The sequence below is a fragment of the Salvelinus sp. IW2-2015 genome, linkage group LG7, assembly GCF_002910315.2.
Source record: "Salvelinus sp. IW2-2015 linkage group LG7, ASM291031v2, whole genome shotgun sequence".
Lineage (NCBI taxonomy): Eukaryota > Metazoa > Chordata > Actinopteri > Salmoniformes > Salmonidae > Salvelinus > Salvelinus sp. IW2-2015.
The window spans coordinates 17,977,783-17,997,907 of NC_036847.1; the positions used below are offsets into that span (position 1 = coordinate 17,977,783).

The 20,125-nt window shown below is 44.2% G+C and overlaps 1 protein-coding gene across 2 annotated transcripts in view; it reads left to right on the forward strand.

The window, feature by feature from the left end:
* LOC111966532 (ephrin type-A receptor 2-like) overlaps positions 1-19,291 on the forward strand; it is a 42,573-nt gene extending 23,282 nt beyond the window's left edge. The window contains exons 4-17 of one of the 2 annotated variants that reach the window (XM_023991256.2): positions 5,056-5,211; positions 5,461-5,820; positions 7,047-7,174; positions 7,463-7,631; positions 7,813-7,906; positions 8,500-8,555; positions 8,645-8,770; positions 10,462-10,647; positions 10,810-10,871; positions 11,005-11,214; positions 11,392-11,541; positions 12,731-12,924; positions 13,373-13,528; positions 14,966-19,291. In XM_023991256.2, the coding sequence (XP_023847024.1) occupies positions 5,056-5,211; positions 5,461-5,820; positions 7,047-7,174; positions 7,463-7,631; positions 7,813-7,906; positions 8,500-8,555; positions 8,645-8,770; positions 10,462-10,647; positions 10,810-10,871; positions 11,005-11,214; positions 11,392-11,541; positions 12,731-12,924; positions 13,373-13,528; positions 14,966-15,074 (2,156 nt within the window). In that variant the 3' untranslated portion in view covers positions 15,075-19,291. Of the gene's footprint in view, positions 1-5,055; positions 5,212-5,460; positions 5,821-7,046; positions 7,175-7,462; positions 7,632-7,812; positions 7,907-8,499; positions 8,556-8,644; positions 8,771-10,461; positions 10,872-11,004; positions 11,215-11,391; positions 11,542-12,730; positions 12,925-13,372; positions 13,529-14,965 lie in introns of both variants that reach the window. The other variant, XM_023991255.2, reaches the window with a different exon arrangement.
* Positions 19,292-20,125: the final 834 nt, after the last annotated feature.

Below are 20,125 nucleotides of genomic sequence, written 5' to 3' on the forward strand. Positions count from 1 at the left end.
TAACAGACTTTTATTTAGTTGAGAAATGCACTGTGTTTTTACTCCCAGTTATGTTATTTGAAAACAACAATGTAGCTCTCCCATATTCTTTCCCTGGACTCTATCTGTGGCTGTGACCACCTTCCCTCGCATGCTTTGATTGGCTGCTGGATGAAGGACGCTCAGTGTCAGCCTCATGCTTCCTGCTTCCTGTTGTGTCCAGCAAAGATTAAGCCCCCTCCTCCTCCCCTCTCTCTGGCTCCCTTTGGAACATTCCTTTACCCTTCTTCAGTTTCTATTCTTCTTAAACTCAGTAACTGGTGGTCACTGACTCCTGGTCATCACAATTTTTAGATTAATTTCCTGTGATGAAAGGCAGTAAATGGAAATGGGCCTGAACCCTATGGCCACTAGGCTCACAGGCCACCCGTTGGGTGGTGTATTCTGGAATGCCTGTGGATTACAGTCTCTGACTCTTACAGGCTGACTACACCACTCAAGTCGCATGGGCAAGCGTTGCAAAATAAATTTAGACATACATGTTATTCAATTATTGCACCCACACTGCTCGCGCGTGCCAACAAGTGCCTGCGTTGCCAAGGGCTAAAATAGAAGTCAGTTCTATTTCTGACGCAGATCGCGCTGCAAGTCCTGCCTCTCCCATCTCATTGGTTTATAGAAGCAGGTACCCACGTGCCATCACCTCATTGGTAATACCCACGTGGGTGACTGAAAGACGAACGAGGTCAGTGGCGGTAATGCACCTAATTTATGAAAGTTGCCAATCGCAATATAAAGTCAAAAGAAGAAAAAGCCTGGGAGGAGAGATGACTAGAAACGATTCGGTTGACCATTTTATGTGTGGATTAATTGGTGGAGTAGAGATTGTGCATTTCAGGTAAAATAACTCAATGTTTATATCCCAGGACAAATTAGCTAGCAACAGCAAGCTAGCTAAATAGGACAAATTAGCTAGCAAGTGCAAACTAGCTAGCTAAATTGCCATAAATGTTTAATGCTTTTCGACCTGTCCTCAAATTAATATAATTGGTTCAGAGTTTGTTTTGATATTTTAACATGCGTGTCGTGATCACGTTTGGTGTGGGGGGACAAAATGCATTTATGCACAATGGCGCACGCGTGCAGCTGGTTTGGGTTCCGTGTTAGTGTATTTGTATTTATTAAGAATCCCAATTAGCTGTTGCCAAGGCAGCAGCTACTCTTCCTGGGGTACAGCAACATTAAGGCAGTTATATACAATTTAAAATATGATGTTACATTTCATAACACTTTTCACAGGCCACTACTCTACTACCAGATATCTACAATACAAAATCCATGTGTACGTGTGTGTAGAGTGCGTGCCTTGTGTGCCTGCCTTACACCATCATCCCAGAAACCCTAGACCCACTCCAATTTGCATACCGCCCCAACAGATCCACATATGATGCAGTCTCTATTGCACTCCACACTGCCCTTTCCCACCTGGACAAAAAGGAATACCTATGTGAGAATGCTATTCATTTACTACAGCTCAGCAATCAACACCATAGTGCCCTTAAAGCTCATCAATAAGCTAAGGACCCTGGGACTAAACACCTCCCTCTGCAACTGGATCCTGGACTTCCTGACAGGCAGCTCCAGGTGGTAAGGGTAGGTAACAACACATCCGCCACGCTGATCCTCAACACAGGGGCCCCTCAGGGGTGCGTGCTCAGCCCCCTCCTGTATTCCCTGTTCACTCATGACTGCACGGCCAGGCACGACTCCAACACCATCATTAAATTTGTCGATGACACAACAGTGGTAGGCCTGATCACAGACAACAATGAGACAGACTATAGGGAAGAGGTCAGAGAACTGGCCGTGTGGTGCCAGGACAACTCCCTCTCCCGTAATCAAAACAAAGAGATGATTGTGGACTACAGGAAAAGGAGGACCGAGCACTCTCCCATTCTCATTGACGGGGCTGCAGTGGAGCAGGTTGAGAGCTTGAAGTTCCTTGGTGTCCACATCACCAACAAACTAACATGGTCCAAGCACACCATGACAGTTGTGAAGCGAGCACGACAAAATCTATTCCTCCTCAGGAGACTGAAAAGATTTGGCATGGGTCCTCAGATCCTCAAAAGGTTCGACAGCTGCACCATCGAGAGCATTCGGACTGGTTACATCACTGCCTGGTATGGCAACTGCTCGGCATCCGACCGCAAGGCACTACAGAGGGTAGTGCGTACGGCCCAGTACATCACTGGGGCCAAGCTTCCTGCCATCCAGGACCTCTATACCAGGCGGTGTCAGAGGAAGGCCCTAAAAATTGTCAAAGACTCCAGCCACCCTAGTCATAGACTGTTCTCTCTGCTACCACACGGCAAGGGGTACCGGAGCGTTAAGTCCAGGTCCAAGAGGCTTCTAAACAGCTTCTACCCCCAAGCCATAAGACTCCTGAGCATCTTGTCAAATGGCTACCCAGACTATTTGCATTGCCTCTCCCCCTCCTGTCTCCACACCACTGCCACTCTCTGTTGTCATCTATGCATAGTCACTTTAATGAACTCTACCTACATGTACATACTTCTTCAACTAACCGGTGCCCCCGCACATTGACTCTGTACCAGCACCCCCCTGTATTTATTGTTAGTTTTTACTGCTGCGCTTAAATAACTTGTTACTTTTCTCTTATTCTTATCCATATTTTTTGAAACTGCACTGTTGGTTAGGGGCTTGTAAGTAAGCATTTCACTTTAAGGTCTACACCTGTTGTATTCGGTGCATGTGACTAGTAAAATTAGATTATTGATTTGATTTATGTGTGTCTGTGCCTGTGTCTTTCTTCACAGTCCCCGGTTTTCCATAAGGAGTATTTGTATAAAAAAAATGTAATCTGATTTTACTGTTCACATCAGTTACCTGATGTTCCATGCAGCCATGGCTCTATTTAGTACTGTACACCTCCCATAGTCTGCTCTTGACTTGGGGATTGTGAAGAGACCTTTGGTGACATGTCTTGTGGGGTATGTATGGGTGTCTGAGCTGTGTGCTAGTAGTTTAAACAGACAGCTCAGTGCATTCAGCATGTCAACATTTCTTAGAAAAACAAGTAGTGATGAAGTCATTCTCTCCTCCACTTTGAGCCATGAGAGATTTACATGAATATTATTGTTAGCTCTCCGTGTACATTGCTGTAATCTCCCTGCAGCCATGACCAGATGCATCGCAGCCGTTCTCGTTCCCCCACCATTGCTGCCGCACAGAAATAGCCTAGTCCCCTCCTATTTTGCCATGTGGCATTTCTACTATTTGCAACAAGTGTTTATTTATTTATGTTTTTGTTTTTTGTTGAATGGCTTGACATTCTTCTGCCTGCTGGTCGCATGTGAAATAATATGCTAATGAGTTAGCTGGGAGCCTTTTGGTGAGGCTTGAAGGGAAGGGACAGAGGTATTTGTTGATTACCAGTGGGTAGGCAGGGAAGACGGAGGCCTATGGATTGGGATTCGAGATGGCAGCTGTTTCGTTTGCCCACTCGCAGTAGGATTCGATACCCCTCTTTCTTTCTATCCCCCTGCTGCCCTTCTGTTTCTCTATCCCTCCATGTCTTTTCGCCCTTCGAGATCTTATTAATGAGTAGTCATGAATGTTATAGAAACAGCTGGCAGAGAAAGAGAGGAAAGGGGACGTGAAAGAATGAGTAACAATCCAAAATCTTTTCATGCTTAGAATTTGCTCTCAACTAAGAATGCACTATTGTCGTCCATGTTCGCCATGTCATCCTACTGCCGACAAATGGCAACTGCAACTTGTAGGCCTCAATGAGGCAAAAGACGAATGGAGCAAAGGGGGAACGTCTCATAGTTACTTGAATAAATGAAATGTGGCCGATTTTCTTTCAGGCGAGTGTGAGGTTACTTGCGGGTTCCAAGTAAACTTCAGCGAAGGCGGTAACTGATCAAAGCTGATATTTCTCTGAGAATAGACATCGGTTTCCTTCTTGACTTGCCCCTGGTGTTGCCTTTGGGATGCAGACACTGGAACCATATATCATTGATTCTTTACATATTTCACCTTCTTTCTCAGGTCATTCCTCCATTGCCTGTAATCAATTTCTCTCGCTCTCTCGCCCCCCCCCCCCCCAGCTGGCTGAAGAAAGGATGCTATTTGAGATAATTGGAATACAGACCCATATCGCAGGGCCTGGAAATAGAAGAACCAAAGCAAACAGTGTGTGCGTGCGAGAGAGCAGGGGAAACAGGTGAAGAGAACAGTAATCCTTCCTCTGAAGTCAGATTTGCTCACTGTGTGTGTGTAATCATGTAAGGGGATAGAGCACAGACATGACCAGAAGCCATTGGAATGTTTTTGGAGCATTTAAGAGCAGCCTTCTCATTTTCACTTTCCTCCATGAGACCCTCAGAGATTTCACGCCGTCTTACTCTGATTCCAACTACTGTTGGTGCACAGCTTGAGCTTACCTGTATCTCTCCCACTCTATTCTCCCATGTGTGAAATCAGCAGACATCTTATCTAAGCGATACGGTTTCATATTTGCACAGGGGTCTTTTTAAAAGACGGCTCAAGTATGCACATAATGGTTTCACTTATTAATTTTCTCTCTTTCTGATTTCTTTCCCCACTTGATTCTGGCTTGCACTCCTCTGTTTTCTCTCCTCTTCTCGTGGAATATTGATGGCTGACTTACTGTCCTGGAAATGTGGGAAGACTGGTTGTATTGGTTTAGAGAGAGAGAAAAGGGGGATGGTTTAAAGGTTTAAAGAGTAGTAGTATGGCTGTTGTTTCTGCACCAAACACCCACTCGGATGCAGGAAAACACTGTAATAATCATCTACATAAACACTTTTGTTTTTTCATCCAAATGGCACCCTATTCCCTTCATAGTGCACTACTTTTCACCAGGGGTCATAGGGCTCTGGTCAAAAGCAGTACACAACATATAAGGAGTAAAGTGCAATTTGGGATACACACCATGTTTTCCTTGCCGTGTTTTAATTTCCCGTTTCTTAACTAGTTCCCCTCAGTTCCTAATGAAAGTCTCCCCTGTGTGTGTTGTGTTTTCAGAGTGTCAGCCAGGCTTCTTCAAAGCCTTCGTGCCCAGCGACGCGTGCAAACTGTGTCCTGCTAACACCCAGCTGCTGGGCTCTGGGGCGCTGCTCTGCCCATGTGCAGAAGGCTTCTACCGCGCTCCCGACGACCTGGCAACAGGGCCCTGCTCAGGTTAGGAGGAGGAAGGGAGGCCATTTTAGAAAAATGACTTTAATGTGCACTGTCACCATTGGTGGATCCCACACTGACAACTAATGAGAGTTTTTATTGCTCTCATAGTGCTCTCTTAACCAAAATAATGACATAATGACACTAAATAGAAAATCACAGAATGCTACAGTGGTTGACATAATGATGACATTAATCATACATCGTGAACTAACATACTATGCATCCATTTTCCTGCTCCTGTTGCCTTAGGCCTGCCCTCAGCGCCGCAAGAACTGGTCGCCACGACCACCCAGCTGGCCGCGGGCAAGCTGCATCTGTCATGGAGCCCACCGGAGGACACGGGCGGCCGCAGTGACATCACCTACAGTGTGGAGTGCAGATGCTGTGACGGCGCCGCGTGCCAGCCATGCGGGGAGAAGGTGCGCTTCGAGCCAGCCAGCTTGGGCCTGATGCACACCTGGGTGGCGGTGAGCGAGCTGGAGCCCCACCTCAACTACACTTTCACCGTGGAGGCCCACAGCGGAGTGTCGCTGTTCGCCAGCCAGGGGGCACCGCGCTCCAACAGGCCCCTGTCCACAAGCACATTGACCACTGCCCTGCACTACACAGGTGAGTCACCATCAGTGTTGTGATTCATTACTTGAAAAAGTAATACATTACGTATTACTCATTACATTTACTTTACAGTATTACTTTGTGTAGAAAGTAATGCATTATTACTTTGCGTTACTTTTATGAATCCAGGTGAAAGCTATGATCCCTTATTGTTGTCACCTGTTAAACCCACTTCAATCAGTGTAGATGAAGGGGAGGAGACAGGTTAAAGAAGGATTTTTAAGACAATTGACACATGGATTGTGTATGTGTGCCATTCAGAGGGTGAATGGGCAAGACAACATATTTAAGTGCCTTTTGAATCGTTTATGGTAGTAGGTGCCAGGCACACCGTTTTGAGAACTGCAATGTTGCTGTGTTTTTCACACTCAAGAGTTTCCCATGTCGATCAAGAATGGTCTACCACCAAAAGGACATCCAGCCAACTTGACACAACTGTGAGAAGCATTGGAGTCAACATGGGCCAGCATCTCTGTGGAACCCTTTCGACACCTTGTAAAGTTCATGCCCGGACGAATGAAGTCTGTTTTGAGGGCAAAAGGGGGTGCAACTCAATATTAGGAAGGTGTTTCAAATTTTTGTACCCTCGGTGTATACTCTAAGCAAAACACTTGTACAGATTTCCAATCTTTTCATTCAAAATATTTCTCTCGAGCCGCCAGTTCTATTTATAGATACACTGACCCATAGAGATGTATAGAGGGCCCACTTGCCACTTGACGGGAAAGCCCTCTATGGACAAAGATCAGAGGTGCGTCCTCTATAAATTTGTATGGACAACAGCTGTCATGCTTTTACTCAAAATAGCCTTTCTCTGCTCGCTCGAGAACTAAATGAGGAAACGAGACAAGATCGGATCAAGGGTTTTGACAAAAATAACTAATAATATTACCCAGTTTGTAAAAAGTAACACGTTACTTTACGCCGTTACTCATAAAGTAATCTGATTACGTAACACGTTACTTTTGTAACACTTTACCCTCAACACTGGCCACCGTACTTAGGAATAATGGTAGTAGAAGTAGTAGAAACCTTTTAATTATGCATGATCAAATGGGATCTGAAATGTAGTTATGGCTTCTCATACAAGCATGATAACTAAATACTCTCACACATATTGCAGTGAAACCATTTCAAAAGCTCTTGGTTGGTTGAACCTATGAAGGATATTGCACAACGTCTCGGTATTGTTGACATCTCCCCTCCTTCCTTCTCCTTAGACCCCCCCAAGGTGACGTCCGTGCGTCTGGTCGAGCGAAGCCCCACCAGCCTTTCCCTGTCCTGGGCTGTAGCCCCCCGCAGGCCCCTGCCCTGGCCCACTCGCTACGAACTCAGCTACCGCAAGAAGGTACAGTACCACCCACGCCACCACTAGCGGGTGCATATTTTTGCACTGTTCTATTGTATTTCTTTTGATACATAAGGACTTAAAAATGTAATGTTGTGATAGTGCACAAAGGAAAGAAAGAGTAAGAGAAAGAAAATGAGCGCGGTTTCATGGAAGATAAACGCCACATAAGGGGAGCAATATCGCATAACAAAATCATTATTATTATTATGAGTCCTTACTGAAACCCAGTGAATCAATCATGACTTCTCATCTTTCAATTCTCTCCCCCCTCTCCAACTCTTCCAGGATGACAATCTGGATGTGACCACGTACACTGTTCTGATTCTGGAGAAGAGCTCTGTGCAGATCAGTGAATTGTCCCCAGCCACAGCCTACCTATTCAGGGTCAAGGCCCTGAGCCCCGAGGGCAGCCCTGGAGGATCCATGGAGGATGAATTTGAGACCCTGCCTGATAGTAAGGACGATGGCCATATGAGGCTAATAAGGAGAAGGGAGAATGATAGGATGCTATTTGAGATGATTGGGACACAGCCCCATACTACAGGGCCTCGAAATGAATGAACCAGTGTGTGTTTATTTTTTTTGTGTCAGTGTGTTACCATTGTGTCTAAGGGTTTGTTGTTGATGTGCCACAGTGCCCCAGAGCAACACGGCGGTCATCTTCGGAGCGGCAGTAGGCGGAGCGGCCATGTTGTTCATTGTGGTGGTCGTCCTGCTCGTACGCAAACGGTTAGCAGCAACCTCCTTTTCCCCCCCTCTGCCCCTCGCCCTTTTGTTAAGCACCTCCATAACACTCACCCCTTCGCTGGTTTCCTTTCTCATTCTTCTTTTCTTTTGCCAATTCTCCAAATGGCCTTTCCTCCATTCCTTTCAGCCACCTCTCTCTCCCCTTCCTTTTGCTACTATCTCTGTCTGTTTTCCAGCACTCACTAGGGGAGAATTGTCATTGAGTGCAGCTTGTCATTGCTCAATGAGCATACTCTAACAAGTAGTGGCTTTGAATGGAAGTGGGCCCAAGTGGCACATTGTTTTGGAATAAGAGCTGGTCGGCTCTTCTTGTGGCATACTATAGCAAATCCTTCAGCACAGCAGCACACCTCTGTCTGTCCGTCGATCCGTCCATCTGTCTTTGACACGGCTTAGGAAAAACAGACAGGCTCCAGTCTTTATCAAAGCTTTCCCTCAGTGAATCGAGGCAGCACACACCAATGACTAGGCGTCTTTTGAAACTAGCTGGAAATGGAAGGATAAAAAGAAAAACGGACCATTCAATTTTGGAGCGAGATGATGATGATTACTGATATTTCTTTTCTGTTATTCAGGAGAAGGAACTCCCATACAAGACAAGAACCAGAAGATACTTACTTCTCTAGCTCAGGTAGACAAAAGAAAATAAGTACCCCTCTCTCTCTCTATGTATTTTTATCTTTCTTTCACAAATGCCCATCTATTCATATTCTTCTCCAGAGCAACTGAAGCCGCTGAAGACTTATGTGGATCCACACACGTACGAGGACCCCAACACAGCCATCCTCAAGTTTGCCAGTGAAATCCATCCCAGCCACGTGACCAAGCAGAAAGTCATTGGAGCTGGTGAGTTCAGAACTAAGTTAAAACAATGTACTTAAGGGTTAAGGATGAAGGTGTTGAAGGGTTTTTCCATCCCCTAAGTCCCTGTTTATAATTTTTTGTTGTTGTGTTAATGCTACAGCTTGAGCTCTTGAGTGACAGTGGGTAGACCATTCAGATTGGTATTGATGGATTGCGTCTTCGACTTGCATGTTTAGACATAATTCAGTGTGGCAACTCTGCTTGGCTTCGGGGACCAGTGCTTTATCTCAGAATCCACATTAAATAATAATAAGATAAACAAAAGTAACTGAAGCAGAAAACTGAGTATTTGAAAGGCTATAACCCCTTGAGCCTAAACTCCTACTCTGCAAATGATAGTTTTATTGCAGTGTGACAACATCTGCCATTCTGCCCTTTGAACCCCCAACCCCCACCTCCCCTTCTCCTCCCCAACCGTGCTCTGTCGTCTGTGACAGCTGATTCCCATGCTCCCACACAGGCCACAAGCCTCCACCAATGAGAGATTAAAATGTTTAATGTAGCCTTTGTTTAACTAGGCAAGTCAGTTAAGAACAAATTCTTATTTACAATGACGGCCTACCCCAGCCAAACCCAGACGACCCTGGGCCAATTGTGTGCCGCCCTATGGGACTCCCAATCATGGAGAGAAACACATATTTATTACACAATCCCACAATAACACACCCCTGTGAAAGGCCCGGAGTAAAACAGCTCCTGATGTTTCTTTGTTTACTTTCTCCTTACACAATTTCCATAACCCTCGAGAGACACTAAAGGTGGGGCTGGGCGATATGGCCTAAAAATCATATCTATTTTTTCTTTTCAAACTTATGGGCGATTCACGATATCACTTTTTTGTATGTTTTCTCTAAGTTTTGTTGTACAATTTGCTAGCTAACAAGGTAGAACAGTTGAATTGTTATTGGACACACCATTCATTCCGTCTCCAACTGTTTGAAGAGGATGCTAGCCTGTTCAGATGTTGGAATCAGGTGGCCTACCTTATTTCTCAGAATGAGATACGAGAGAACGAGTTGCCAATTCCTTATAGAATTGTGTTTAATGCTTATTTCACATTTATAAAACAGACTAGACAGCTAGTATAAGTCTTTGGCTAAAATGCTGCTAGCGGTATGCGATACTGCAATGCCACGCTCAACAAACTGAATTTTTCAGAATCAATGTTAATTGATGCTCCTGTTTTAGTAGTTTCTGTTCTGCGTGCAATTTGAGGAGTTGAGACTTAAAAGGGTTTTGTTGGAAAGGTTAACTTCTCTATTACAGTAAAATAATGTGTCCGTGTGTTTGTGTCCATGTGATTGATTCAGTTGGACCAAACCTTAAATGCAAATAGTGAGTTGAAACCGCTTGTCAGAGAGGTTGAAGTGATATCTCATCTTTGTTGTTGTGAGTGGCAGGGGTTGTGTGTGTGTGTGTGNGGGGGGGGGGGGGGGTAAATGGGAAGGTGCACAGAAAGAGCAAAGGAGACGAGACCAAAAAGACAACATGAGAACAATTGGACATAAACGCTAAACAAATAAAGGGATTCTGCACAAAAACATTTGAACGAATTTAATTATTTCGATATCGCCCAGCCCTAACTACAAGCCACAACCATATAAAGGATAGTGCTTGAAATATTGCTCAATCTTGTCTTTGGGTTTTAAAACTGTTTTCTTCTGCGCCTCTAGGGGAATTTGGAGAGGTGTTTCGCGGTATTTTGAAAGCGCCAGGGCGGAAGGAGGTGGCGGTGGCCATTAAGACGCTGAAGCCGGGGTACTCGGAGAAGCAGAGGCAGGACTTCCTTTCAGAGGCAAGCATCATGGGACAGTTCTCCCACCAGAACATTATTCGCCTGGAGGGAGTCGTCACCAAATGTAAGAAGGCTCTGTTAGTCTACTGGGCGCTACCTGTACCTATAACAGTATACTCCTGTCAAACATTCACTTACCTGGTCTATATATTAATTTCATATGCATACATTTCCTACCTGTTTTGGGCAGTAGTTAACATTTATTTATTCCCTTTTTTGATTCCAGTCAAGCATGCCATGATTGTGACTGAGTATATGGAGAACGGAGCACTGGACAAGTACCTAAAGGTGAGTACAGTACATCGTATGCAAGTTACCTATATAAGTGAAGGACAATGCGTTGCCACTGAGTTACCACAGAAACTTCACATGATGTCTCTCTAACAGTATGTGTGTGCAACCATGTGTGTTTCCTCCTCAGGATCACGATGGTGAGTTGCCCTCCTTCCAGCTGGTGGGCATGATGCGTGGCATCGCCACAGGCATGAAGTATCTTTCTGACATGAGCTACGTTCACCGTGATCTGGCTGCCCGCAACATCCTGGTCAACAACAACCTGGAGTGTAAGGTGTCTGACTTCGGCCTGTCCCGAGTGCTGGAGGACGACCCTGAGGGCACCTACACCACCAGTGTGAGTTATCATTGGACGTTACAATGGTTGGCATTACTTAGCCACTTGCTTATGCATTTGCCTTGTAAACACTGTATTTCAGTGTAAACTGCTCACAGAGGACTTTAATTGAATTGAGCAAAACTGTATTTTTTGGTCTTTGACCTGAGTGTTGTCCACTTGTTTCCCCTCCAACAGGGTGGTAAGATCCCCATCCGCTGGACAGCCCCAGAGGCCATTGCCTACAGGAAGTTCACCTCGGCCAGCGACGTGTGGAGCTTCGGCATTGTCATGTGGGAGGTCATGGCCTTTGGCGAGCGGCCCTATTGGGACATGAGCAACTGCGAGGTATGCTACAATTCTAATGCTAACCAGGAGTTGGAACCAGTTCAGGGAACAGAACCGAAAACCGGAAAATAACAAACATTATCAAGGAACGGAAACGAAAGTGATCCATACTGTTCCGGTACAGAACCGTTATTTTTAAAGCATGGGAACCGGTTAATAACGTTCTTTAACGTTCCAGGCATTTTGCTCTAGTCCCACAAAAAATTTAACAAAGTGCCTATGCAAAGCCCTCACTCTGTCACTCAGAAACTTATTCCAGGATCTGCCTGCAAGCTGAAAATCCTTATGCGTGTTTAGGCTACCTGCCCTCCAACGTCTGAAGCATAGGCTACTGTACTGACGTTACCATAGGCTACTGTACTGATATTACCATAGGCTACTGTACTGATATTACCATAGGCTACTGTACTGATATTACCATAGGCTACTGTACTGATATTACCATAGGCTACTGTACTGACGTTACCATAGGCTACTGTACTGATGTTACCATAGGCTACTGTACTGACGTTACCATAGGCTACTGTACTGATATTACCATAGGCTACTGTACTGACATTACAAGCGTGATTCAGAAGATGGGAGAGAGATTTAACTTTTTCAATGTACAAAAGGGTAAGACGTGTTTTTAGTTCTGGTGCCGCTCTGCACACACAGCTAGCTAGCTAGCTCAAGCTTGTTAGCTAGCTAGCTCAAAGGACATTCAACATTCCTCCATAGAAGCCGCTCCTCCTAGGTATAATTCTGTGGACCTAATTCAGATAATGCGTGTCATAACAAGATGCCCAGTGCTTCAAGCCTCCTCAACCCTCTTGCTCTCATCCCACCCGCAAAATTTCTGTTGCATCCTGCGCCATAGGCTACACTGTCCATCACACATGTAAACAACTAGCTTGCCTGCTCTATCTGCACTGATTGGTGAAGTAATTTAATGAGCTAAATGTAAAAAACTGATTTCACAGGTTAAAAAAGAACAGAAAGAAATGATATAAACCAGTATTTTGGGGGGGGGTTCGAACCGAGTCAGAACATTTATTTTGCTGGTCGGAACAGTTGAAAGAAAAAAAATGGTGGTTCTGTTCAGAACGAAACAAATGAACAATAATTTTGGTGCTAATTACCATAACATCTCATTGAGCCTCGTTTCAAGTCTGAGATCTCAAAGTGACCTCTAGCCTCTGATTTTCAGGTAATGAAGGCCATCAACGAGGCGTTCAGGCTGCCGGCGCCCATGGACTGCCCATCAACCGTCTACCAGCTCATGTTGCAGTGCTGGCTGCAGGAACGCTCGAAGAGGCCCCGTTTCCCGGACATTGTCAGCCTGCTGGACAAGTTGCTCAGGAGCCCTGAGTCCCTGAAGGCAATCGCAGATTTCGACCCCCGGTAAGAGTCCTTTAATCTCTAGAAGGGAATTAAACAGCAAAACAGAGTGGAGCGTTAAAAAAAAGCAGATTTTTGTTAAATTCTTGGTAGGATAGTGTGGCTGTCTGAACATGTTTTAAACACATTTACATGTTGGACATAGTGAATTACAGGAGCAATTAGGGTTAAATGCCGTGTTTAAGGGCACGTCAACATATTTTTCACCTCAGGGATTCGAACCAGCGACCTTTCGGTTACTGGCCCAACGCTCTTAACCGCTAGGCTACCTGCCGCCCCACAAAAAACAAAGAGCTGTCAGGTTCCTTCCTTAATCAGTTTCTCCATAGCTGCACCAAACGCTTTTTATCTCACCGTTTCCTCGCAGGGTTATTACAGCCTTTTCTTTGTCTTCATTGTCGGTCGGCTGTTGATGATTATTGCTCGCTCKTCTCTACTTTCCCTACTCCAGCGTATCCATCCGCCTGCCCAGCACCAGTGGTTCGGACGGCTCACCCTTCAGGTCGGTGTCCGAGTGGCTGGAGTCCATCAAGATGAGCCAGTACAGCGATAACTTCACCTGTGCCGGAGTGTTCACCATGGACCAGGTGCTGCAGATGAAGAACGAGTGAGTAGTGTTTTTTTAAGCGTTTAATTTTATTTTGGGGGGACATTGTCTGTTGCTAGATGAGATGTTCATCATAAAATATCTAATCTGAGAAACTGTTGATTGCAAATAATCTAAGATTGGTTGAGAGTATAGGAATAGAATAGTACATATATATGTATAGAGTATCTGCACAATGGAGAACAACTGATTCCCAAGCTGGGCCCTTTCTTAGTTTTCCAAAACATGTTATGGATGTGACTTCTGAAGAGTATTTGGGGTTTTTGTTCTTGAAAAAGTTGCTTTCAAAAGCCAGAGAACAGTTTACGCACAATATAAGCTCTGGCATTTCTACAACTCGAGAAAACAAGTGAGATGGAAGAAATTATGGAGTGAAAGAAAGACCAGGCTCATTTGTGGTGGCCTGGTGGTGGCTTGTGGTTTGCCCCCTCCCCTCTCTTCCTCCCTCTGTCCTTTTTACAATTCTTTCTCTCATCCCTCCTTTGCCCACACCAGCAGCCCAGGGCAGCACTTCTGCAGCAGCCTGAACACTGGTCCTAGCTGTGTAGGGCAAAGGCCCTCGTGACTTATGTATCATAAAAGGAAAGGAGAAGGAGAAGAAGAGAGAACAGCCACTAGAGTAGAAGGGGCAATGTGGAGATAAGGGAAATTAAGGCAAATGTAGCGTAGAACAGTTGTGGATGAGGAGAGGACTTTAGGGCAACACACACCCCAAAAAGATATTCAGACGAAGGCACTGTCCCGAAATATCATATCAGTCTTTCAATAATTACAGTATCTGGGAGTTAGAAAGTCTTCAGACATAACACATGAAAATGAGCGCTGTGTGGAAACGGGAAACGTCTTTGAAGTGTGTGTCATATATTCCCTGGTGAGATTTTCGGTCCCATGCTCGATCTCTTGTCATCTGGTTGCACTCGACCTAACCAGGAACTATTTACGACACTCCCTCTGCTCGCCAGAGAAGTGATTGATGGGTGAGATGGAAAATCCTCATTAACTAATTAAAAAGGTCATTAAACCTGGTAATGAGTGACTTAGATGTGGGACACCTTTGCCAGATTCTGGCACGTGTGGACATGTGAGGGGTTTGCCCTTTCTTGAAAATGTGAAATTGTCCTTCCACCCTCCCAGCTAGTCTCTAGAGGTTATTCTCAATAGGTTGCTATCTTTGCTTTGCTAGTGCCTAGTGTCTGCAGGGTTTCGTTTTTTCCTTTCAATTAATACCTAGACAACCAAGTGAGGGGAGTTTCTTACTAATTAATTAGCTTAATTCATCAATCAAGTACAAGGGTGAAGCGAAAACCTGCAGACACTCAGCCCTCCGCGGAATGAGTTTGACACGTGACATGAAAGGAATCTGAACCAAGTCAAGATGTGAATTCCCCCGTTGCTATCCAATGACTCTCTCAATCGCTCTCGTCTTCTTTTTCACAGGGATATCAAGAACATTGGCGTAAGACTGCCCGGCCACCTGAAGAGAATTGCATATAGCATCCTGGGCTTGAAAGACCAGACCAGCACCCTGAGTGTATTTGCAGTGTGACTCAATACTAGTGGTACATGAATTTGAATCGGCACTAAAGCGGGCAACACTCTGACTGAATTTTGAACTCTGTGTTGGACTGGACTGGAGCGGAGCTGCGGGAACGGCTTTGGACAGGCAGAACCAAACTGAACACGTCGTAGGAACATGGTCCAGCCAAAAGAGACTGACATATTGTACATTTTTGGAGATTTGTAACAGACTTGTTAAGTGATTGCTAATATTTTTGAATTTATACAGCAATAGATGTATTAATTAGACTGTGTATATTATACTGTATATAGTTTTTATTATCCATCTCCATTGTACAGATACAGTTCATTGCTCAATCTTTGTTTTATATATTTTTGGGATGCATGCTTCCATCTCTAGCACCCAATATTGAGAAGAGAAAATGAAAATAAGTGACACAACCACTTATACTTAGTTCAACCAATATGAATCTTTGTGTGACGTGGACTGCTGTGTCCTTTTCGGAATGAGTCTGGTGTTGCCAATGCCATTGCAATTCACTGAGTGAAATGCATTCTGGTCGGCGTAATCTCTTGCTAAACTAATGAAAATGCACTCGAAGCAGAGAGTGGACCTGAAAGGGTCTGGCCATAGGTTAACATGGGGCACTGGTGTATGCCAGTCTTGAGGTTATTGTCTTAAAGTCCAGGTTGAGCTGTTGTTGGCTACTGTTATGCCTTATGTGGGCTTGATTCAGATGTTAAGCTATCATATGAATTTGAGTTTATATAAAAACAGTGTGAAAAGATATGAGGTACTCATCATGTTCAGTTTAACGGGCTGTAAAGGCTTGTATTGATCGATTGTAACAAAGAACATCACTTACAGTGCCTTCGGAAAGTATTCAGACCCTTTGACTTTTTCCACATTTTGTTACTTTACAGCCTTATTCTAAAATTGATAAAAATATACAACAATCTACACACAATACGCCATAATGACAAAACGAAAACCCTTTGGAAACAGGATGCACCGGAGTTAAATTTCGAGTCTCATAAGACCCTGCCTTTCTAAGGTCTTTGAAAGCCAAGTTAACAGATTACCGACCATTTCGAATCTCACCGTCCCTTCTCCGCTATGCAATCTGGTTTCAGAGCTGGTCATGGGTGCACCTCAGCCACGCTCAAGGTCCTAAACGATATCATAACCGCCATCGATAAGAGACATTACTGTGCAGCCGTATTCATCGACCTGGCCAAGGCTTTCGACTCTGTCAATCACAACATTCTTATTGGCAGACTCAACAGCCTTGGTTTCTGAAATTACTGCCTCGCTTGGTTCACCAACTACTTCTCCGATAGAGTTCAGTGTGTCAAATCGGAGGGCCTGTTGTCCGGACCTCGGGCAGTCTCTATGGGGGTGCCACAGGGTTCAATTCTCGGGCCGACTCTCTTCTCTGTATACATCAATGATGTCGCTCTCGCTGCTGGTGATTCTCTGATCCACCTCTACGCAGACGACACCATTCTGTATACCTCTGGCCCTTCTTTGGACACTGTGTTAACTAACCTCCAGATGAGCTTCAATGCCATACAACTCTCCTTCCGTGGCCTCCAACTGCTCTTAAATGCAAGTAAAACTAAATGCATGCTCTTCAACCGTTTGCTGCCCGCACCTGCCCGCCCGTCCAGCATCACTACTCTGGACGGTTCTGACTTAGAATATGTGGACAACTACAAATACCTAGGTGTCTGTTTAGACTGTAAACTCTCCTTCCAGACTCACATTAAACATCTCCAATCCAAAATAAAATCTAGAATCGGCTTCCTATTTCGCAAAAAAGCATCCTTCACTCATGCTGCCAAACATACCCTCGTAAAACTGACCATCCTACCGATCCTCGACTTCGGCGATGTCATTTACAAAATAGTCTCCAATACTCTACTCAACAAATTAGATAGTCTATCACAGTGCCATCCGTTTTGTTACCAAAGCCCCATATACTACACACCACTGTGACCTGTATGCTCTCGTTGGCTGGCCCTCGCTTCATACTCGTCGCCAAACCCACTGGCTCCAGGTCATCTACAAGTCTCTGCTAGGTAAAGCCGCCTTATCTCAGCTCACTGGTCACCATAGCAGCACCCACCCGTAGCACGCGCTCCAGCAAGTATATCTCACTGGTCACCCAGTGAGTACAGAGACTTTTGATGAAAACCTGCTCCAGGACAACAACCCTAAGCACACAACCAAGACAACGCAGGAGTGGCTTCGGGGCAAGTCTCTGAATGTCTTTGAGTGGCCCAGCCAGAGCTAGAACTTGAAACCGATCTAAACATCTTTGGAGAGACCTGAAAATAGCTGTCCAGCATCGCTCCCCATCCAACCTGACAGATCTTGAGAGGATCTGCAGAGAGGAATGAGAGAAACTCTCCAAATACAGGTGTACCAAGCTTGTAGAGTCAAATCTAAGACTCAAGGCTGTATTCGCTGCCAAAGGTGCTTCAACAATGTACTGAATAAAGGATCTAAATACTTATGTAAATGTAGTATTACATTATTGTTTTTTATACATTTGAAATAAATTATATTTTCTTTGTCATTATGGGGTATTGTGCTTAGATTAATGATGAAAAAACGATTTAATCAATTTTAGAAAAAGGTTGTTACGTAACAAAACGTCAAGGGGTCTGAATACTGTCCGAATGCACTGTATATTGTAGCACTTAAATAAGTAACAATTGGGTTAAGTTGTCTCACCTAAAATATCTAACTTGCTTTTTTTATTGTCATTATGCCATAGGAAGATCACATTTGAAATAAAATGATGCAGAAAGAATTATATTAATAATGATGAATTTAATTTGGAAAGGTATTGCCGAGCTTCAAGTCAGGAATACATTGAGTGTGTGCCTTTTTTTCAAAGTTAGTTGAAAATACAAATGCCTAAAAAAGTAACATTTCGGAGGGTTAGAAATGCTTTTTGAGATTTCAGACAGTGTAATGTGTAGTTTGATATGCAATTTCAATGTGGCAGTAAAGTAGTATTTTCTTCTTCTTTTTTTAAATCAAAAATGAAATTTGGAATTCTTATTGGTCTATTAACTAGTTAACTGACCTTGTGATGTCACCAGGCAGGCCATAACTCCATCCCACCAGAACAGACAAAAATGTCAGGCGGTCTTTTCAAACAGCTCTTACACTAAATGGGCATTATCATTTTCAATGTCATAGTATTATTCCAACCACATAGTGTGGAAACATACACTGAGGATACCAAACATTAGGAACACCTTCCTAATATTGAGTTGAACCCCCCCTTTTTCCTTCAGAACAGCCTCAATTCGTCGGGGCATGGATTCTACAAGGTGTTGAAAGCGTTCCACAGGTTTGATGGCCCATGTTGACTCCAATGCTTCCCACAGTTGTGTCAAGTTGGCTGGATGTCCTTTGGGTGGTGGGCCATTCTTGATACACAGGAAACTATTGTGTGAAAAACCCAGCGTTGTTGCCATTTTGACAAACCGGTGCGTCTGGCACCTACCATAACCAGTTCAAAGCCAGTTAAATATTTTGTCTTGCCCATGCACCTTCTGAATGGCACACATACACAATCCATGTCTCAAGGTTTAAAAATCCTTCTTTACCTGTCTCCTCCCCTTTATCTAGATTTAACAAGTGACATCAATAAGGGATCATTGATCACCTGGTCAGTCTATGACATGGAAAGAGCAGGTGTTCTTAATGTTTTCTCAGTGTATATAAAAAACAGGAAAATTACATTTTTGACTACTGGTTCTTTAAGCAGACAAATTAGCAGTTTCTTGATTATAAAGTAAACTACATTTTATACTTTATTGAACAGTCTATTTTTTTACTTTTATTTATTGTCCTTTTTACACTGAGCTGGGATTTATTTGTAATTGAAAGTTGTTTTTCAGTCTCAAACTATTGCCTTTCATTCATATTTGGTATTTATTAGGTTCCCCATTAGCTGCTGCAAAAGCATCGGCTACTCTTCCTTTGGTCCACATGAAGCATGACATAATGCATAGTACAGAACATTACTAGTCAAGGACTGAAATACATACATTTAAAATGTAACACACAGCCTACGTATCAGTACATACAGTGCATTTGGGAAGTATTCAGACCCCTTCACTTCTTCCACATTTTGTTACATTACAGCCTTATTCTAAACTGGTTGAATTTTTTTGAAATCTTTGCAAATGCATTAAAAATAAACTATCACATTTACTAAAGTATTTTGGCAGCCTCGAGTCTTCTTGGGAATGACGCTACAAGCTTGGTACTCATGTATTTGGGGAGTTTCTCACATTATTTTCTGCAGGTCCTTTCAAGCTCTGTCAGGTTGAATGGGGAGCGTTACTGCACAGCTATTTTCAGGTTTCTCCGGAGATGTTCGATCCGGTTCAAGTCTGGGCTGTGGCTGGGCCACTCAAGGACATTCAGAGACCTAAGTCATTCGCGGGTTGTCTTGGCTGTTTGCTTAAGGTCGTCCTGTTGGAAGGTAAACTTTCGCCCCAGTTAGAGGTCCTATGCGCTCTAGAGCAGGTTTTCATCAAGGATCTCTCTTTCTGTACTTTGCATCGTTCATCTTTCCCTCGATCCTGACTAGTGTCTCAGTCCCTGCCGCTGGAAAACATCATCCCAGCATGATGCTGCCACCATGCTTTACCGAAGGGATGGTATTGGCCAGGTAATGAGCGGTGCCTGTTTTCCTCCAGACATGACACTTGGGTTTCAGGCCAAAGTGTTCAATATTGGTTTCATCAGACCAGATAATTTTATTTCTCATAGTTCTGAGAGTCCTTTAGGTGCCTTTTGGAAAACCTCAAGCGGGCTATCATGTGCTTTTTTACTGAGGAGTGGCTTCAATCTGGCCACTCTACCATAAAGGCCTGATTGGTGGAGTGCTGCAGAGATGGTTGTCCTTCTGTAAGGTTCTTCCATGTCCACAGAGGAACTATAGATCTCTGTCAGAGTGACCATCGGGTTCTTGGTCACCTCCCTGACCAAGGCCCTTCTCCCCCAATTGCTCAGTTTGGTGTGGCGGCCAGTTCTAGCAAGAGTCTAGG